General features: G+C 44.5%; 1 protein-coding gene across 1 annotated transcript in view; it reads right to left on the minus strand.

The window, feature by feature from the left end:
- The window catches only part of LOC137308814 (collagen alpha-1(XXI) chain-like), a 141,045-nt gene that overhangs the window by 10,737 nt on the left and 111,664 nt on the right, over nucleotides 1-18,644 (minus strand). The window contains exons 12-20 of the mRNA XM_067977287.1: nucleotides 16,885-16,938; nucleotides 14,355-14,408; nucleotides 9,475-9,546; nucleotides 9,073-9,108; nucleotides 3,976-4,020; nucleotides 3,824-3,856; nucleotides 1,491-1,637; nucleotides 1,340-1,394; nucleotides 123-308 (exon numbers count right to left, since the gene is read on the minus strand). Of these exons, the coding sequence (XP_067833388.1) occupies nucleotides 123-308; nucleotides 1,340-1,394; nucleotides 1,491-1,637; nucleotides 3,824-3,856; nucleotides 3,976-4,020; nucleotides 9,073-9,108; nucleotides 9,475-9,546; nucleotides 14,355-14,408; nucleotides 16,885-16,938 (682 nt within the window). The remainder of the gene's footprint in view (nucleotides 1-122; nucleotides 309-1,339; nucleotides 1,395-1,490; nucleotides 1,638-3,823; nucleotides 3,857-3,975; nucleotides 4,021-9,072; nucleotides 9,109-9,474; nucleotides 9,547-14,354; nucleotides 14,409-16,884; nucleotides 16,939-18,644) is intronic.

Raw genomic sequence — 18,644 nt, forward strand, 5'->3', positions numbered from 1 at the left:
GGGTTGCTCTAAGCACTCACTTTCATTGGTGACTGGTTATAAAGCCAGCAGTGTAAAACTACTTGTGTTCTGAAACACGCCCTGTAGGAAATATTTTCTGAATTAACATCGCTTTATTGTACCTTTCATTCCTGGTAGTCCAGGCATACCAGGTAGGCCTCGGTATCCTCGCCTGGCCGTTCTGCCCGGGTATCCAGGTAATCCCCTCAGTCCCTGCTGCCCTGGTATTCCTGGTTGTCCAGGTGTTCCTTTAGTTCCTTCGCATTGACAACTGGGTCTCATGCTTTGAAGTAGTGATGGCAATTGAGCTGTTACAATAGGAAAAACATAAAATGGTCACTCCTTAATAGCTCACTGCACGTTGATATTGTGCAAAAGTGCAGCGGTATTAATAGGTCGGACATTTTCTACGGACTAAAAACTTCAAGAAAGGTGGTGGTGGGGTCCTACAATTAGTGCCACTGGCTTAAGGAGGGCAATAATAAGTCAGGGTCCCAGCTCCTGATTGCTGCTCCGTAGCTCCTGCAGGGAATGCTCCTGTGATGGACAATGAGCAAGGACAGGACTGACCTCAGTTGTGATGAACGCCATGATTGAATAATTTGCCAACACTCACTGTCTTTCCTCAGGCATGAGGAATGGCCACTTGGGTAAGGTACTGGGAACATGTCAGTGCCCGTGGATCAGTACCCCCAACACGATTCAGGGTCTCCAGGAGCGGAGGGCACATATTTTATTTTTTAAAAATTAACAAAAACCATAACACAAATCCACACTAGAGCCATGTATATTTATAATACTGGATCAAAGGCACTCCCCATTTTTCAATGGAAAAGGACAAGTAGACAATGTGATTTTGTGCTTCTGACAACACTGCTATGTAATCTGCTGCTAGGAGGTGCATGCGGGTGACTCACTATCAATTTACCTCCCACCCCCTGAGGGAGCAGCTCGCTTCTGCTCAGTTTATTGAACTCAGGGGAGCGAGGAGCAGTGAAGCAGCATCTACACCAACATGTGGTACCACAGGCTAGTGATCCAATGCACTGTGCCACCATGCCAGCTCGTGTGGGTATTGTTTTCGATACAGAATTAAAGGTGGTTATGGTTAACCCTTTTGTTTTCGGTGCACTGCTTTTCGTTTTGATGCGTAGGGCGCCTAGTTCATAATTTTAAAAATGACCAGAAATGTTCAACAAAACTTATCGAAATCTATGTTGCAGTGGTTTGTCATTATTTGGAAATAGTGCACTATGTTTTTGGTAAAATATTGTATTCACATCGTGCAAGGTATATCAGCACTGTTTGAAAAAGTGAAACTGTGATTATCAGTACTCACTGCGGAGCATGTCATTGCAGAGTTTCATTACATGTTCATCCGTGACGGGCTTTGCCTAATTGGAACAAATGTGAGTTAACGTACAATATCATAGGCATTCATTATATACATCAAAAACAAATCACAGGAGCGGTATTCCAGTATCACTTACAGGTTTCCCAGGAAGTCCAGGAACACCAGGCAGTCCATACGGGCCTTCCTGACCTGACGATCCACGTGGTCCTATTGGGCCCATTAGACCGGGTTCTCCATTCTTGCCTTCAGTTCCCCTCTCACCGGATGGTCCCATATTACCTTTCTAAGTAACAAAAAAAAGAAAAAAGTATATATTACATGTAAAGATATATATCCTAGAATCATGGAAAGTTATTGCACAAAAAACAGGCTATTCTGAAATCGTGTCTGTACTACATGAGCCATCTAGGCTATTCCCACTCTCTTACTCGCTCTCCGTATCCTTTAATATTCCTCTTTTTCAAGCAACAAATTTCCAATTAGAAGAATTCATTACAGATTCTGCTTCAACAAAGGTTTGTGAAAAGAATCACACAATCTTACTACTTTCTCTATAAAGGCATTTTTTCTAACCTCTTTTTGTGATTATCTTAAATATGTGCCCTCTTGTTACCATTCCATTGACTGATAGAAACAATCTATCACTATTTACCTTATTATAACCTTTCAGATCCTTGAGGACCTCTAACAAGTCACCTCTGAACCTTCTCAGCTGTGTCAAAAAAGCTCTAATTTCTTATCTCTTTTCGTAACTATAACTCTTCATCCCAGTGAAATTGTGTGTTGCATCTTTTTCATTGCTTTTTTTTTATCCTTCCTACAATGCAGCCTCACTAAGCTCTTGCACACTTTAACACTGCCTCCTTCTTTTGGTATTCTATGTACGCTAGATACAAAATGAAGAATTTTGTTTTTTTTTATGGCTTTATCTACTTGTGCTGTCACCTTTAATGACTTGAGTATTTACATATCAAGGTCCCTGATATTCCATGTAAAATCTTACCATTCAAGGTATATTTATTTTTCCTACTCTTACTTTCAAATATATTATTTCACATTTTTCTATATTGAACTGCATCTGCCACCCATCTGCCCATCCTGCTAGCCTAAATACGTCCTTCGGTCTTTCACAATTCTGGTCATAATTTGGTTTCATCAGCAAATGGCAATATTTTCCCTTAATTCCTAAGTCGGAATCATTTATGTATACAGTGAACAAGAATGGCCTGAGTACAGACCTCTGTGTGCCTTTCCAGTCCAATAAACTTTCTTTCACCCTTATCCATTCTTCCTCCTAGCATCTCTATCCATGTGACTACATTCCCTTTAATCCCATGTGCCATCACCTTTGCCTCTCTTATGTGGTACTTATCGAATACTTTTTGAAAATCCATATAAACCAAATCCACCGGATTTCTTTTATCTGTCTTCTGCATGGCCTCGCAGTTTAACAACAACTGAAGTACTCCTATAATTTTCTGGCCGACCCCTTCTCCTTTTTTGAAGAGGAGTTGTCACATTTGCCACCTCCAGTCCTCTGATATAATTTTCCTTTCTGCAGAATTTTGGAAAATCTCAGGAAGAGCCTCCGTTATTTCTTCCCTAACTTCTCTCAGTTGTAAACCCTCAAGCGATTTACACAAAATTATATAGAAACAGGATATTCCCCCCACCCCCCCAACCAGTCCATGGTTGGTGTTTATCCTCCTGCAGTCCTAATCCCATGTGCCTACCCTGTTCCCATATCCCTTTATCCTCTTTTGCTTCAATGCCTTACCTAACCTATTCTTAAATGTTGACACAGTCTCTGCTTCAAACACTAACTCCAGTTGTGCATTCCATAGTCTCACAACCCTCTGTGTAAACAGGTTTCTCCTGCCCACATTTAATCTTTTATCTATGTCCCCTCGCTCGAGACCCTTCAACCACTGGAAAAAGTCTGTTTCCATCTATCCTGCCCCCTCCCATCATAAGGGCGCATGCTCCACCCAGTATCAGCCTGCGGGCCAGCCGAGGAGGAGCTGACAGGTAAGTTTGTGTTTATTATTTTTGCAGGGCTGGGAGGAGCAGGAGTGCTTCAGAAAACTAGCCCGGGCCGCTGCCGCTCTGGGCCCCTCCCCCTCCCCCTCCCGTGAGAGGCCTCTCCCACAGACCTACCTTCTTGCGGCCCAGATGCTGGCCGGGCCGTCCAATATTGAGGCGGCCTGGAGTGGGTGGGCCGCCCTGGGGCGCCCGTTCTCTGCTCGCAGCCCACCAGCTGAATGCTAATGAAGCTTGGCCCCCAAAATGGTCCAGACGCCTCCTGCCGGGACTATTGGGTGGCCGGCTGGCTGCCTGAAGTCTGCTCGGAGGGAACATCTAACCCTATATTACTGGGTTGGTAAGGGAGAGCTGTTTTGGCAAAAAGGTATCCAGGAAGCAAAATAAATAATAATTCAACTCTAGTTTTGTTATCGTGCAGACATTTACCTCTCCTTTTCCTCCTTTAGCACCAATAGCTCCCTGAGGAAATTTAAACACAGCAAGTTACTGATGAAATACTTGGATGAAAGTGTAATTACATTTGCAAATGATTACATATGTACTTTATATTCTGCGAGTGCAAACATTTCATTGATTACCTGTGGGCCTGGTGATCCAGGGGTCCCCTCTTTACCTTTCTCACCCTGGGTCACAAAATAGATATGATGTCACACTATCCACATTTACAGTAACAGAGAGAGCAGAATAAAAATTTTGCGTTGACTTTTTAAACGTGTGTTCAAGACTTTTTCATGATACTTCTGAGCAAATCCAACTATGAAATACATACTGCTATTCAGGGCAGTGACAACTAATTGATTGTAATATTTCCTGGCAGTATTATTTCCTGCTAATCAACTGTTGGGAACGATTCAATGAAACTGCAGTGATAATGCAACAATCATTAATCATGTAGGGAACACATCAATGTCACCCATTAGTTCCACTGCCAGCCAAACATGTAGCAAACCCACCCATGGAACTTCACGTTAAAATTTCATTCTAAGAATATTAATGCTAAATATGAATCTCATCTTGGGCTTCAGATAACATTATACATTGCTCAAGCTTCATGGTTTTGTAATGGACCTCTCCAGATTAGAAGCCCAATTTTTAAAAATACATAAAAGGTATTTCTGGAGCCTGATACCAGCTGCAGAACTTTGGCAATACAGGAACCAGTATTTCTGGTCTTGCTGGAGTTCTCTGCTTCTGATCATCTTCCAGTCCCCAGTCCAGATACCCTTGGCCTCCGTTATTTTTAAGAACTTGCTGGATTTGCACATTAATCCCCATTAAACTCGCTGCAGAAAGTTAGGGCTCATAGTCCCCTTTTAACAATGTGATAATTGTTGGTGCAATGCCAATCAATCTCTCCAGCCCAGAAAGGGAACAATTTACACTGTTGAGTCTCATTCCTTCAGGTAGTAAATTGTTGTTAGAGATTTTAAAAATGTCAAATTTAAAATTTTCCTTTTAACTTTTCCTTGCTGTCTCATTTCTCTTTCTCTCTTAATCCAATCTTTCTTTCCCTCTCTTTATTTCTCTTTCTGTACCTGATTTGATGCTAATTCGCCTTATTTCCTTCTCTGTCGTTCCTCTGTTCCTTTCTCAATCTTTAAATCTCATTGGTTGAGGAGACAGACTGCTGAGCCCATCTTTCACTAAGGTCCCAGATGTCCCATTGCCCTCACTGCATCGTTCTCGGCTCGTACTTCCAGCAAATTACGGCGCAAAAAATTCTTGAGCAGGAAATTCTTGGGTGCAGGAAAAAGTCTAACTAATGGCGCATGCCGTGAGATGCTCTGCTCCAACGAGATTTGGACCCGTATCTCGGTGGCATCCCCACTTCACTGGGAAGGTGCTACAAATAATGGTGACCCATACCCTAAGATGGCCCCCTCTATCAGGTGATCTGGCTCACTTAGGTTGAGTTGTACAAGTTCTCACATCTGATAGCCACTCACTGCTATTACTAGGCCTGCTTTAATAACAAATTTCCTAGAATGACTTTCAGTCCCAATGCTTAACTCTGTTTTCATATCATGCTAATGAATGACTCAAGCTTGCTTTTATGGGCTTCCCACCGTTTATTTCCCATAATATATAATCAAACTGTAAACCAGTTTATTATGAGTGGATTTACAATATTATTACACCTAGTGCATTAAAGCAAAACTTCTAACTGCAACAGACTTCACCGTGTCTTGGCTGAAGTATCATTGAAGCTGAAAATAGACTCACCCTAGCCTAAATTTTCCATTCAGTGTTACATTTAAAATCATGCTATGCCACGAGTGTTAAAATAACAGTGATAGGGCATTCTGTCCACCTATCTGTTACATCGCTGTTTATCACCTTATTTAAAAGTATATAAATACTGCAGCATCACATTTGATTCGATATTTGGTGATGGTCAAGTGAACAGTTTTAAACCAACTGCAAGAGCAAATTAATGTGTCACTGGCAACCATCTTGGATTGGAACAGATCATGCAACAGTCACTTGAACCATCTTATCGCATGAGCAAGGGAAGATGATCAGGTGATTACAGTGTGCTATTTGCAACCTTCTCTCTGTCTTGCCTTATTAAACAGAGCAGATTATAATTCATATCTAGGGTAGTAAATTTCTAGATAACACACTAAGGGCGCTAAATTGGGCCGTGTAGCGCCCGTTCTTTTGGCGCTACACGGCCTCTCCAACATCCAAGATGGCATCTTGGATGCGCAGGCACGTTTCCTGTGTGACGTGTGCCTGACGCCATCTTGGTATAGGAGTTAGCGCAGGCGCAGATAACGAACGCTGGAATCATGTAAAGTAGGGAGAGAATGGCTTCAATCAGTGTGCAACGCTGATTTAAAGTGATAGACACCATTTTGGGACTTAACGCTCAACTCAACGCACAGTCTTAACCCGGACCATCTGAACGTGTCTTAGAGTGCCTGGAGGACCCCCACCAGCGCTATTTAAAGGGGCCATGCAGGATATACAGGTTAGTGACTGGATTATTGCTTCTGGCTGCCGAGACATTTGTAACTCTTTTTGGAGGTCTCCTAGACTTGAATACTAGGACATGGGGACATAGCCTAACATTTAGAGCTATGTGCAGGAGTGAAGTTAGGAAATGCTTCTGCATGCAAAGGGTGGGAGACATTTGGAACGCTCTTCTGCAGATGGCAGTTGATGCTAGCTCACTTGTGAATGTTAAATCTGAGATTTCTGTGAACCAAGGGTATTAAAGGATATGGGGCTAAGGCAGGTATATGGAGTTAGGTCACAGGTCCACCATGATCTTATTGAATGGTGGAACAAGCTCGAGGGGCTAGATGCTACTGCCACTTGCTGCCTCCTGATATGAGTCACCTTCTACTGCAAGAAAGCGGGACGTGTGTCTGGGTGATGTGGCTGTCATGGTTGAATAGCTGCCAGTGTGTGTGGCCTGTGAGTTGTGGGTGGGCGGCTTGAAACAGTGGTAATGTGTAAGGGTGAGAGGAAGCATCTGATTGGAAGAGTTGAGTACTGATGGAAAGAGTTTGTTGGTATGTTGGTGATGGGGGGGTGTAGTGAGTGGTGCAGTTGGTAGGAGATGCCACTTGACAGTTGACCTCACTCACCTTGACCCTCATGTCAATGCATTGAACTTCTTCCTGCACTGCCAGCTGGAGGAGCCCTATTTAAAGGGGCAGTCCTCCACTGGCTGATCCTGCAGGGGGAAGGCTGCTCCCAGGTTTAATGATGCCTCACTTCAGGTCCTACTGGATGGGGTGAGGAGGAGGGGGAGGACAGAGATCTTCCCCCCGGCAGACGGGAGGAAGCAGCCTGCCTCTGCCACCATGAAGGCCTGGCTCGAGGTGGCAGAGGAGGTCACCAGCACCACCAACATATCGCCCACCTGCATACAGTGCAGGAGGAGCTTCAGTGACCTAAGTAGGTCAGCCGAAGTGAGTACACTTACTCATTCCCCTACACTCCGTCTGCCACATCACCGCCCCCACCCCACATCTCCTTCTGCACTGCCAACACTACTCTGTCACATCACCCCTCATACCCACTCAAAGCTCATTCTCATCTTACCTGCACTTACTCACCTCGCCAGTACTCATCCCACCACTACCACTCAACCCAATCCTCATACAATCTCATGGCTCTATCTCATACTCACCCTCTCGTGCATCTCTTTCACAGTCAGCCTCACTCAACCTGCCACTACCTGTGCTGCAGCCACAGGGCATGCATCACATATGTGCAGTAGGCAGCGTAAGGCAAACGTGTCGTGAGCATGAAGGGGATGCACAAGGGTGTTTGAGGGTTTGTCATGGTTTTTACTTATATTTGATTTCTGATCAACTCACATTACATATTATATTGACACCACTACTGCCATGTCTTTGCGAATCTTGTCTGGTTTGTGCAATAATGCCCTTTCCTGAGGATCACTATGAGGGCCCACAACTGATGCCACCCATTGTGTCACTGCAGAGTGGGTGCAGGTGTATTTGCAGGGCTCTTTTGTGCAGACGACTGAGAGATGTTGGCAATGTCCCCGGTGGCACCCTGGAAGGATGCGGAGGAGAAATTGTTGAGGGCAGTGGTGACTTTGACAGCGACAGGTAAGAAGATGGTGCTCGGGCCAGCAAGGAGCAGCTCGACATGAAGGAGGCTGCAGATGTCCACAATTACATGTCGAGTGACTCTGAGCCTCCATGAGCACTGCTGCTCAGAGAGGTCCAGGAAGCTGAGCCTTGGTAGAGCCTGTGGCGAGGGTAGTGCCTTCTGCGACGCATCTCTCTCTGCGGTTGCCCTCCCTCCTGCTGTGCAGGTGGATGTGTCACAGCACTGTGTTGTGGAGCTCCACGTGTCAGAGGTGGACGGTGTGGCCGGCGAGGCTGGTGATGCTGTTCGTCCTCCGAGGAGGTCATGACTGCAGCTATGGTGGCCCCCATCTGGAAGATGTACGTTTGAGGGGGTCCGCAAGGTAGGTAAATGTGTATGCACATCGAGGTTGAGGTTGCAAGTTGGTGAATTTTATTGTTAGGAGGAGGGTGGTGGAGGTCAAACTTTGTCCAAAGTGACAGAGTGGCCTCCTGCAATGAGTGAGGGTCTCCCCGCCCCGACCTGTCAAATGGACCTTTGCAGCTGCCACAGGCTGATGGCTGCAACACGTCCATTTCAACTGGGAGTGTTTCCCCCAGTACGGGAAACACGCTCAGTTGAGTTGAAAATCCCACCCCTTCTAAAATATCCTACAAATCAGGTCTGCAAATGACCTGAACTATCTAATTAATTGGTTTAAGTGGGAGTCCCACATGCGGGGGCTGCGCGCGCATGTCAGCGCGTCAGTGGGGAACCCGGAAGTGGGCGGGTTGGAGCCGGGCTCCGGACCCGCCCCGGGAATCCCCGATTTTCGGAGCCCCCCCGCCACGAACCCGTTGGCTCGGACATCCAAAAATCGAGCCCCATGGTGTGTTAGAGAGCTCCAACCCAAGCCTGGGGCTCAGATAGTTCTATAACTATAATAGCAATGCCAATTGAATCATTTAATATTCTAGCTTTGCAATATTTTATACATTGTTCTATTTCTACTGTGCTTGATTGAAGTGCAACACAAGTTCTGAACAACTGTCCCACTTATAAGAGAAAGATGCCACTGACATTACTTTAAAACAAAAACATCGAAAGGAAGTAATTATTACCTGGCTGCCTTTCTTCCCAGGATTTCCTGGCTCACCCTGTAAAATATTATTACATGGAATGACATTGGCTGGAAATGTTAACTTGCAGAACTAACACATTCATTTCTTACAATTTGTCTTTCAATATATCGGCATATTATTGTTTCCCACAGTGATTTAAGTAGTTTTACAAACAGTGTCATATTCCCTCACTTGGATTCTTTTCTGTAGAACATTATTATTTCAGTTGAGGAACAGCTTTTGTAAGCAAAGATTTTATAAGCCAAAATCAATCTGGTTTTGATTTGGCAAAGTTTTGGAGATTGTTCAAGTTTAAGCAAATGCATTATTCAGAGGGTAGAATGAAAGTTGGAACAGGATGAGAACTTCAAGTTTCGGTCAGTCATGGATGTGAATCCCTACCTTATTTCCCTTTGCTCCATGAATCCCAATAGAGCCGGACAGGCCTGGAATTCCAGGCTCCCCTCTTAAACCCTGTGAGTGATAAAAAGTGTGAGCTAATTCTAAATTGGTAACTATTTCTTGGCATCTGCATTTGTTATACAAGTGAAATATTAGACAAAAACAAAGAATGATCAATGTATTCATCACGGTAATTGAACTTTTGTCATCTTAAATATAGCAAAACACTTACCTTTGTAAGGACAACATTTGGTGGGTCTAACATTTGTATTAAACTCTTTAATTCTTGTGAAACTACATGATATCATTCCCTCTTGCTAATTTGATAAGATTTTCCCCCGCCTCTTCTGAAGGTGTAGTCTCCCTCGGTGTAGCCCCTCCCTGGGGAAGGTATAGTTTCTCCTGGGAAACAATCCCACAGATGGCGGCCACCCTCTGGTACCTCACCCGAGTGCCCATTATTCATTGTGAGACAGTGGGGTTAAACACTGTGAAAGATGTCACATCACATTTCCTTCACCCAGGTCCACTTTCAGCAGGAGTTGCTATAAAGTAATCCAAGAGCAAGTAATCCATTCCTAACCCTGGGGTCCTGCAGCCAATTAATTGCATGGCCCCTACCTCTGTTCCAGCTGAGAGCAGTTAACTCAGGTCAGATGGGGGATTGAACCCGGGACCTTCTTGGTCTTTTTGACCCAGAGATAGAAATTTTACATGTGAACCATTGGAATGGCACCAATAAGATCTTTTTATCTAATTCTTGAGTTGATAGTGTATTAACTTCCTTCCTAATTGCTTGCTGTACCTGCATGTTAACTTTCTGTGATTCATGTACAAGGACACACAAATCCCTCTGACTACCAACATTTCTTCGCCTCTCACCTTTTAAGAAATATTCTGCTTTTCTATTCTTCCTACCGAAGTGGATAGTTTCACACTTCCCCACATTATACTCCATCTGCCACCTTCTCGCCCACTAACTAAACCTGACTATATCCCTTTGCAGCCTCTTTGCATCCTCCTCACAGCTTACTTTCCCACCTAGCTTTGAATCGTCAGCAAACTTGGATACATTACACTCAGTCCTCTCATCTAAGTCATTGATATATATTGCAAACAACTGAGGCCCAAGCACTGATTCTTGCGGCACCCCACTGGTTAAAATCTGCCAACCCGAAAATGACCCATTTATTCCTACTCTCTTTTTTGTCCGTTAACCAATCCTCAATCCATGCTAATATATTACCCCCAATCTCATGAGCCCTAATCTTGTGTAACAACCTCTTGTGTGAAGCACCTTATCGAATGCCTTTTGAAAATCCAAGTACACTACATCCACTAGTTCCCCTTTATCTACCCTGCTAGTTACATCCTCAAAAAACCCTAATAGATTTGTCAAACATGATTTCCCTTTCATAAAAGCATGTTGACTCTGCTTAATCTTATTATAATTTTCTAAGTGCCCTGTTACTACGTCCTTAATAATAGATTCTAGCATTTTCCCGATGATTGATGTCAGGCTAACTGGCCTATAGTTCCCTCTTTTCACTCTCCCTCCTTTCTTGAATAGCAGGGTTACATTTGCTACCTTCCAATCCATGGGGACCGTTCTAGAATCTAGGGAATTCTGGAAGATCAAAACCAATGCATCCACTATCTCTGGAGCCACCTCTTTTAAAACCCTAGGATGTAGGCCATCAGGTCCAGGGGATTTATCAGCTTTTAGTCCCATTAATTTCTCCAGTACTTTTTCTTTACTAATATTAATTACTTTAAGTTCCTCACTCTCATTAGACCCTTGGTTCCCCACTATTTCCGATATGTTTTTTGTGTCTTCTACTGTGAAGACAGATACAAAATATTTGTTTAACGTCTCTGCCATTTCCTTATTCCCCATTATAATTTCTCCTGTCTCTGCCTCTAAGGGACCCACGTTTACTTTCACTAATCTCTTCCTTTTTACATACTTGTAGAAGCTCTTGCAATCTGTGTTTATATTTCTTGCTAGTTTACTCTCATATTCAAATTTCTCCCTCTTTATCAATTTCTTGGTCATCCTTTGCTGGTTTCTAAAACTCTCCCAATCCTCAGGCTTACTACTCCTTTTCGCAACATTATAAGCCTCTTATTTTAATCTAATATTATCCTTAACTTCTTTAGTTAGCCATGGTTGGATCACTTTTCCCATGGAGTTTTTATTCCTCAAGAGAATGTATATTCATTGAGAATTATGAATTATTTCTTTAAATGTTCGCCATTGCTTATCTACCGTCATATTTTTAAATCTAATTTCCCAATCTATCTTAGCCAACTCTCCCCTCATACCTACATAATTGGCTTTGCTTAAATTTAAGACCCTAATTTCGGACTTAAATACATCACTCTCAAACTCAATATGAAATTCTATCATATTATGATCACTCTCCCCAGAGGATCCCTTACTATAAGATTACTATTTAACCCTGTCTCATGACACAATACCAGATCTAAAATAGGCTGTTCCCTAGTGGGTTCTTCGACATATTAAATTGTCTTGAATGCATTCCATGACCTCGTCCTCCAAACTACTTTTGCCAATTTGGTTTGCCCAGTCTATGTGAAGATTAAAGCCCCCCCACGATTAATGCATTATCCTTGTTACACCTTCCTCTAATTTCCTGATTTACATTCTGTCCAACACTACAACAACTGCTAGGAGGCCCTTAAACTATTCCCACAAATGTTTTCTGCCCTTTGTTATTTCTTAACTCCACCCATACTGATTCTACATCCTGATTTTCTGAGCTAAGATCCTTTCTCACTGCTGTCTTTATCTCATCCTTTATTATCAGGTCTTTGACCAGGGCCCCCAAGCTCTCCGATGCAACAGTGGAGGTGCTGAATGGCCAAGTGAGCAGCAGGAAGGAGGTTCGCTTCTCTTCTGATGGGTAACTGATGCCAAGACAGCTTACTCAACAGGAATGGAGAGAGGTGGCAGAAAATGTCAATGCCATCAGCATTGTCCTCAGGACCTGGCTGCAGTGCAGAGAACAAAAATAATGATCTGACCAGGACTGCTAAGGTAACACTCCCCTTCACATCTCTCTTACTCTCTGCACAAAACGTCAGGACCCTTCATTAGCCTCAGTACTATCGATCCTTCCCTTCCCTGCTTCATGTGGCTCTTCTCAAGTCACCAGGGAATACTTCATTGCACCTCCTTTCTGCTTTCACTCATGCCCTCAAAACCAGCTACTGCCCTTACAACTATTTCTCTCTCTTGGCCACACTTGCTGCTTCTTCCTGTCATCAAGAACACCATGCTAAGCTGCCTCATATATCTTGAAAAATCTTAAGTGCTAAGCCTCAGCCCACTAGCACGGGCTGTCGTGCAATGGGAATGGAACATGATGCCATCCCTCGCGATGACAGCACATCTTCACCCTCATGACCACCGGATAGCTCCTGTCCCCAAACAGCCAGCCATTTACTGTCAAAAAGAGTGGGGTGATGGGGGATTGGCGCAATATAAAAGCATCATGGCAGCTGCCAAGAAAGTGGGCACAGACCTGCATGTTGTGGTGCTGGTGATCATGCAGCGTTTACACATTAATGCAGTGGAAGCCCTTGCAATTCATGAAGACAGTGAGGTCGTATGAAGGACTCACAGTGGGTACCAAGATAACGCCAGCAATGGGAAATTATAGTTGAGGAGAGACTTGGAAAACTAGGACTATTCCACTGCAGCAGAGGATACTAGGAGATATAATAGGAGGTTTTTGAGATCAGGGAGGGTTTTGATAGAGTGAATAAGCAAAGGTTATTTCCTCCGGTTGGGGAGTCAGAGACAAGGACTCAACAATTTAATTTTAAAAGAGATTGAGGAGAGGAGTTAGGAGAGATTTCTTTGCAGGGAGGGCTATTGGATTACGGAGGGAGTGCTGCACTGTTCGAAGTGCCGCCTTTCGGTTGGGACGTTAAACCGAGATCCCAAAAGGTTCTCTCGGGTAAAAGATCCCATGGAATTATTTCAAAGAAGAGCAGGGGAGTTCCCCTGGTGTCCTGGCCAATATTTATCCCTCAACCTACATCACTAAAACAGATTACCTGGTCATTATCACATTGCTGTTTGTGGGACCTTGCTGTGCACAAATTGGCTGCCGTGTTTCCTACATTACAACAGTGACTGCACTTCAGAAGTACTTTATTGGCGATAAAGCCCTTTGGTATGTCCTGAGGTCGTGAAAAACACTGTATAAATACAAGCTCTTTCTTTCTTTTCTTTCTATGGAATGTTTTGCCACAGAAGAGATCATTGCATCATTTTAAGGGAAATTGGATAAATGTTTGAAGTAGAGGAAGATATTGGACCATAGTGAAGACCCAGGGCCATAGGGAGAGAGTGGGGTAAGAGCTGGCATAAACATGATGGACCAAATAGGCTCCTTCTATTTTGTAAACGTCTATGGCTTAATGGTTCTATTTAGAATCACTGTCATCAATCACTATCATACTGAGACGTGTAGTCTTATAAAAACTGAATTATAAATTTAATTACTTAATTTATAAATGGATTAGCACATTTTTCTTTACAAAATGCACACAATCCCTTGAAATGGACTACGAAGAATGCCATTTACCATCATTCTCACGGCCTGCCCCTGAGAAAACATCAAATGGTATATTTACTGCAGTTGATAAGAGTGGGCATGAGCTGTAGCAAATTATTTAACAATAACATTCCAGTGAGCAAGTTCATTCAGAAATTTGTATCTAGACTTAGATTAGTGACATCACAATGAACATTAAAAGAAAGCCTTAGTTTAAAGAATTGTAAACATACCAAATTTCGTCTAAAGTACATTCATTTAGACTGCAACTGAAATTTAGATGCTACTCACTGCTGAACCTGGACGTCCGGGAAGTCCTGGCAGTCCTGGCCCACCAACATCTCCCTAAATAAGCATCGAGCAATGACATAAAAAGGTAAGGTTAAAAAAAGCACAAGGTTCAGTGATGTAATTTCAGAGTTACATCTATCAATTCCAAAATTTATTTTGATAATATACTAGTCAACCTCCTGTGGTATTACACATGGGGAGTCAAGGCTACGGGCACTTTTAAGGTCAAGATGGGTTAGACGGCAGTGAGATAATTGAACCAAGGGAGGGAAGAAAAGAGAAGGTAGATTGGGGGAGGGAGGAGATGGAAGGAGGAAGGGAGGGCAGGGGGAGAGGGACAAAAGAGAGCAGGAGCACAGGGAAGGGAAGGTTGAGGAGGGGGAAAAGGACAGTAGAGGGGGAGAGCAAGGTAGACAGGGAGGGATGGGGTAAGGGGTAGAGGAGAGGCGAGAGATGGGGAAAGAGAGGGCAGAGGAGAGGAGAAGGGAGGGGAGAGTAGAGGAGGGGGAAGAGAGGAGGGGAGCAATGAAGAGAGGGAAGGAGGGATGAAGAGAGGGGAGGAGGGGGAGAGGGGAGGGAAGAAGGGGAAAGAAAAGGAGACACAGGGGATCAACATTTGCCTCAGTAGGAATGGGGGGATTCTGGTTTGGAGATTTTGCCTCATTGAGTACTGGGAATGTGCCAGAGAGTGTCTACCATCTCAGCAGGGTAATGAGAAGTTGACAGTGGGAGTTTGTTCAGTCAGCGGTGGGCTGAGCATCGAAGTTTTTTTAATTAGTGTGGGGGTGGGGGCAGTGTCTAGCAGCTTATTCTGCCTTTCAGTCTTCAAGGACGGGGTACTGATGGATTGGATTGGACTGAACCGGACTGGACAGGGGGGTTCATGCATCATTTGGGTGATTGCTGGTTTCTTCTTTGCGCAGGAGGGTGATTTCTCTTTTGCTGGACAGGTATCAATGCTGCATCCACTCTCTGGGTTGTGCTGGCACAATGTAGAATTCTTTTGCCGCATCAAACACGTTAAATGGCCTTTTCAATATTTTACCAGGTTAAACATCTTGCTGATTGATTGTTTTTTTAAGGTATTCTAGATTTCCTTGGCCGGGTGATTCCTCGGAGCCTTTGAAATGCTGCAAGCACGCACCGTTTTAAATTTTTAATAGATGTCTGCTTCTTTAAAAAAACATACTTAAACCACGCTTTATTCTTGGACTGCTCCACTGAATTGGTACACTGACTTAACAAAGTCACATAGTCAGGAGCGAGGTGGGGTAAACTTTAAACTGGAGTTACACCAGCGAGTTGGATTAACTCCAGTAGACTTGGGCAGGAATTTGTTTTGGAGCCAGCTCTATATTACTCCCCATCACGTCTGGGATTTAGTCTCTGGCGTCCAGTAGTCTGTGTGTGGCACAGGAGCAATTTAAAACTTTAGTGCCCCAAAAGACCTAGCCAATCGATCGTTTCTCCACCTACCCCCGTATTTATACTGCCAGCAACAGGACTCGCAGCCAATCTCCACCCCCACCTCCAAACGGACTCCATACTGGAGGCCAGGGAGCTGCCACAAATATTTAAATGGCCCTGACGCTGGAAACTAGACGGGTCTAACCGTCAAGAACTGGTATCAGTGGCTAGTGCATTATTGCTTGAAGAGGTAAAAAGAAAATCATGAATGTTGGAACGATGAGATAAAAGCACAGTTCAGTTCTGATCAAGGGTTACAATTGAAATGTTAACCTCTCTCTCTCATTCAGATGTTGATCAACTTGTGCATTTCAAGCATTTTCTGTTTTTATTTCAGTACTGGCTCTTCCTTGCCTTGCATGAAGATTCTTTATTAGTACACAGTATTGTTTCCAAGGAAGTCATTATTGCAGGATTAACCATGGCTAGAGGTACAGTCAAATGCCTGAACTATTCTTGAAGTTTGATTTTTCAATGAACTTTTTTTGTTTCTATTTTAACAATTAGAATACCTCAAGGGGGTGAATTTTCTTAACCAGTTTCAGCGTATTAACGATGGATAAACAGCACAGGAGATTCTTTCAGGCAGGAAAATTGGGTGGAAGTCATTTCCGCTTGTTTTGTGCCATTAAAATGCTTCCCCCCCACCCCGCTCCCTCCCGTCCTCCGAGTTGCCTTATGCTTTTGGAGCCTTCCCAAATCCCAAATCCGCCCACTGAGTCCCCACTAACCTCATTTACATACGCTTCCTGAGGAGCTGTGCATCAGTAGACTGCACTTCAGCAAAGAGGCAATTGGGAATCTCTGTGACCTGCTGAAAAGTTCATCAGAACGCAGATCATCTCAGCAGTCTCCTCCTGTATGCAACATAGCAAACCTTCGACGCCACAGCCTGACCTCCTACCCACCACCCCCCCACCCGCCACCTGCAAATAAAGGGACATTCCTTAATCCAATACCCATCCGACCAAATGACAACACATCAGCCCTCTTTGCCCCTACATGACCGTGGAGGTAATCATCACCGGAGTGATTAAGTCAGCACCAAATGATTCCACATTACCATTAGTCCTGGCTGTCCATCATGCCCAGGTGATCCCTGACGTCCTTGTTTACCCTGCAAAGAATTAAAGGAAGGTAATCATTAGACCTGAGGTTTTTAGTGTCAACGGGCCGTAGTCAGATGAATATTCCCCCCCACCCCCGGGTTCTCCGCTCGGGTTCTCCACCCCTTATAAAGCAAATGACAGGTCAGGGAATGGAGCTGGGGAAGGGATTCCCTAAGCTGGGAATTCCCACTCCTGGCCCTGAATGGAGACATGGCGTATCAGCAGTGGCTGGCATACCATGAAATATCAGGGATACCAGCCTCCACAAAGGCACATATGCCCCACTGGTGGGGTGCAGGCCTGGCAAATAGCCTGGGCCTTACTCTGGAGCTGATCTGAGCAGTGGCAGGATTGGGGAGTGGGGGGGTGGGCGGGGGGTGGGGGGGCCTAGACATCCCCTTTCCTTGAGCAGGCAGCCATGCCAGTTTCCAGAGGCATGGGGAAAATGAGCACCCCAAATCGCAGTTACTCCCGCCTGTCTCATGCAAATGAAGTGTTATAAGACCATAAGAGATAGGAGCAGGAGTAGGCCATTCGGCCCTTCGAGCCTGCTCTGCCATTGAATGAGATCATGGCTGATCTGATTTTTACCTCAACTCCACTTTCCCGCCCTTTCCCCATATCCTTTGACTTCCTTGCTGATCAAAAATTTGTCTAACTCAGTCTTGAATGTATTCAATGACTCGGCCTCCACTGCTTTTTGGGGTAAAGAATCCCAAAGATTCACGACCCTCTGGGAGAAGAAATTACTCCTCATTTCCGTCTTAAACGGGCGACCCCTTATTCTGAGACTATGCCCCCTAGTTTTAGATTTCCTCCATGAGGGGTAACATCCTCTCAGCATCTACCCTATCGAGTCCCCTCAGAATCTTGTATGTTTCAAGAAGATCGCCTCTCATTCTTCTAAACTCCATTGAGTATAGACCCAACCTGTTCAATCTTTCCTCATAAAACAACCCTTCCATACCCGGAATCAACCTAGTGAACCTTCTCCCATTGACCACGCAAACTCGGGCGTGGGTCAGCGTTGCAGGGTGCTGGTGGGCTCGATCCCAATGCCACCCACTGGATTCCAGCCTGTGGAAGTTCGAGATCCCAGTTTTTATTTGCGTTAGGTTGTTGGCCTATAATGCGTCTCAAGTACCAGAGTAGCCCTCCAATCACTCAGCGGCCTTTTTGCAATCTTCGAAAAGGATTGTTGTACACCAACCGACATATATTTCTAAAAGAAACGGCGGCCCTTGCAAGGTACTTAGCAGCCCTTTACTTGCTGCTGGTGCATGACATTGCGGATCCATCGCCCCCAACCCCCACAACAAACCCCCGTGGTGCTCCCAGGCACTAGGCACCTGGAGCACCGCAAAAATATTTAAATGAGCTGACCTCGCATTATCGGGCAAGACCAGATCTGCTGCGAGCCAGGCACAGCTAATGCACGGTCTCCCCCCATTTCTTACCAACCAAAAACCAAATGGACCTTGAAGAGATTTGATTTGGCTCCTGTAATTCGTATTAATTCTCCTTGCTACAGGAGTGGTAAAACAGAGTGCTCTAAAGTTCACAGCTTGAGCCCTGATGCCAATGAAAGTACAAATGAGTTTGTTGGCCAGTGCCATTTCACCCTCTCCCACCTAATTTCATTCCTCTTTCTCCTGAAGGCACGAACTCTTTAACATTCACCTCACGTAACTTGGACAACCCTATTGTTGACCAG

The sequence above is a fragment of the Heptranchias perlo genome, chromosome 3 (genome assembly GCF_035084215.1).
Source record: "Heptranchias perlo isolate sHepPer1 chromosome 3, sHepPer1.hap1, whole genome shotgun sequence".
NCBI lineage: Eukaryota > Metazoa > Chordata > Chondrichthyes > Hexanchiformes > Hexanchidae > Heptranchias > Heptranchias perlo.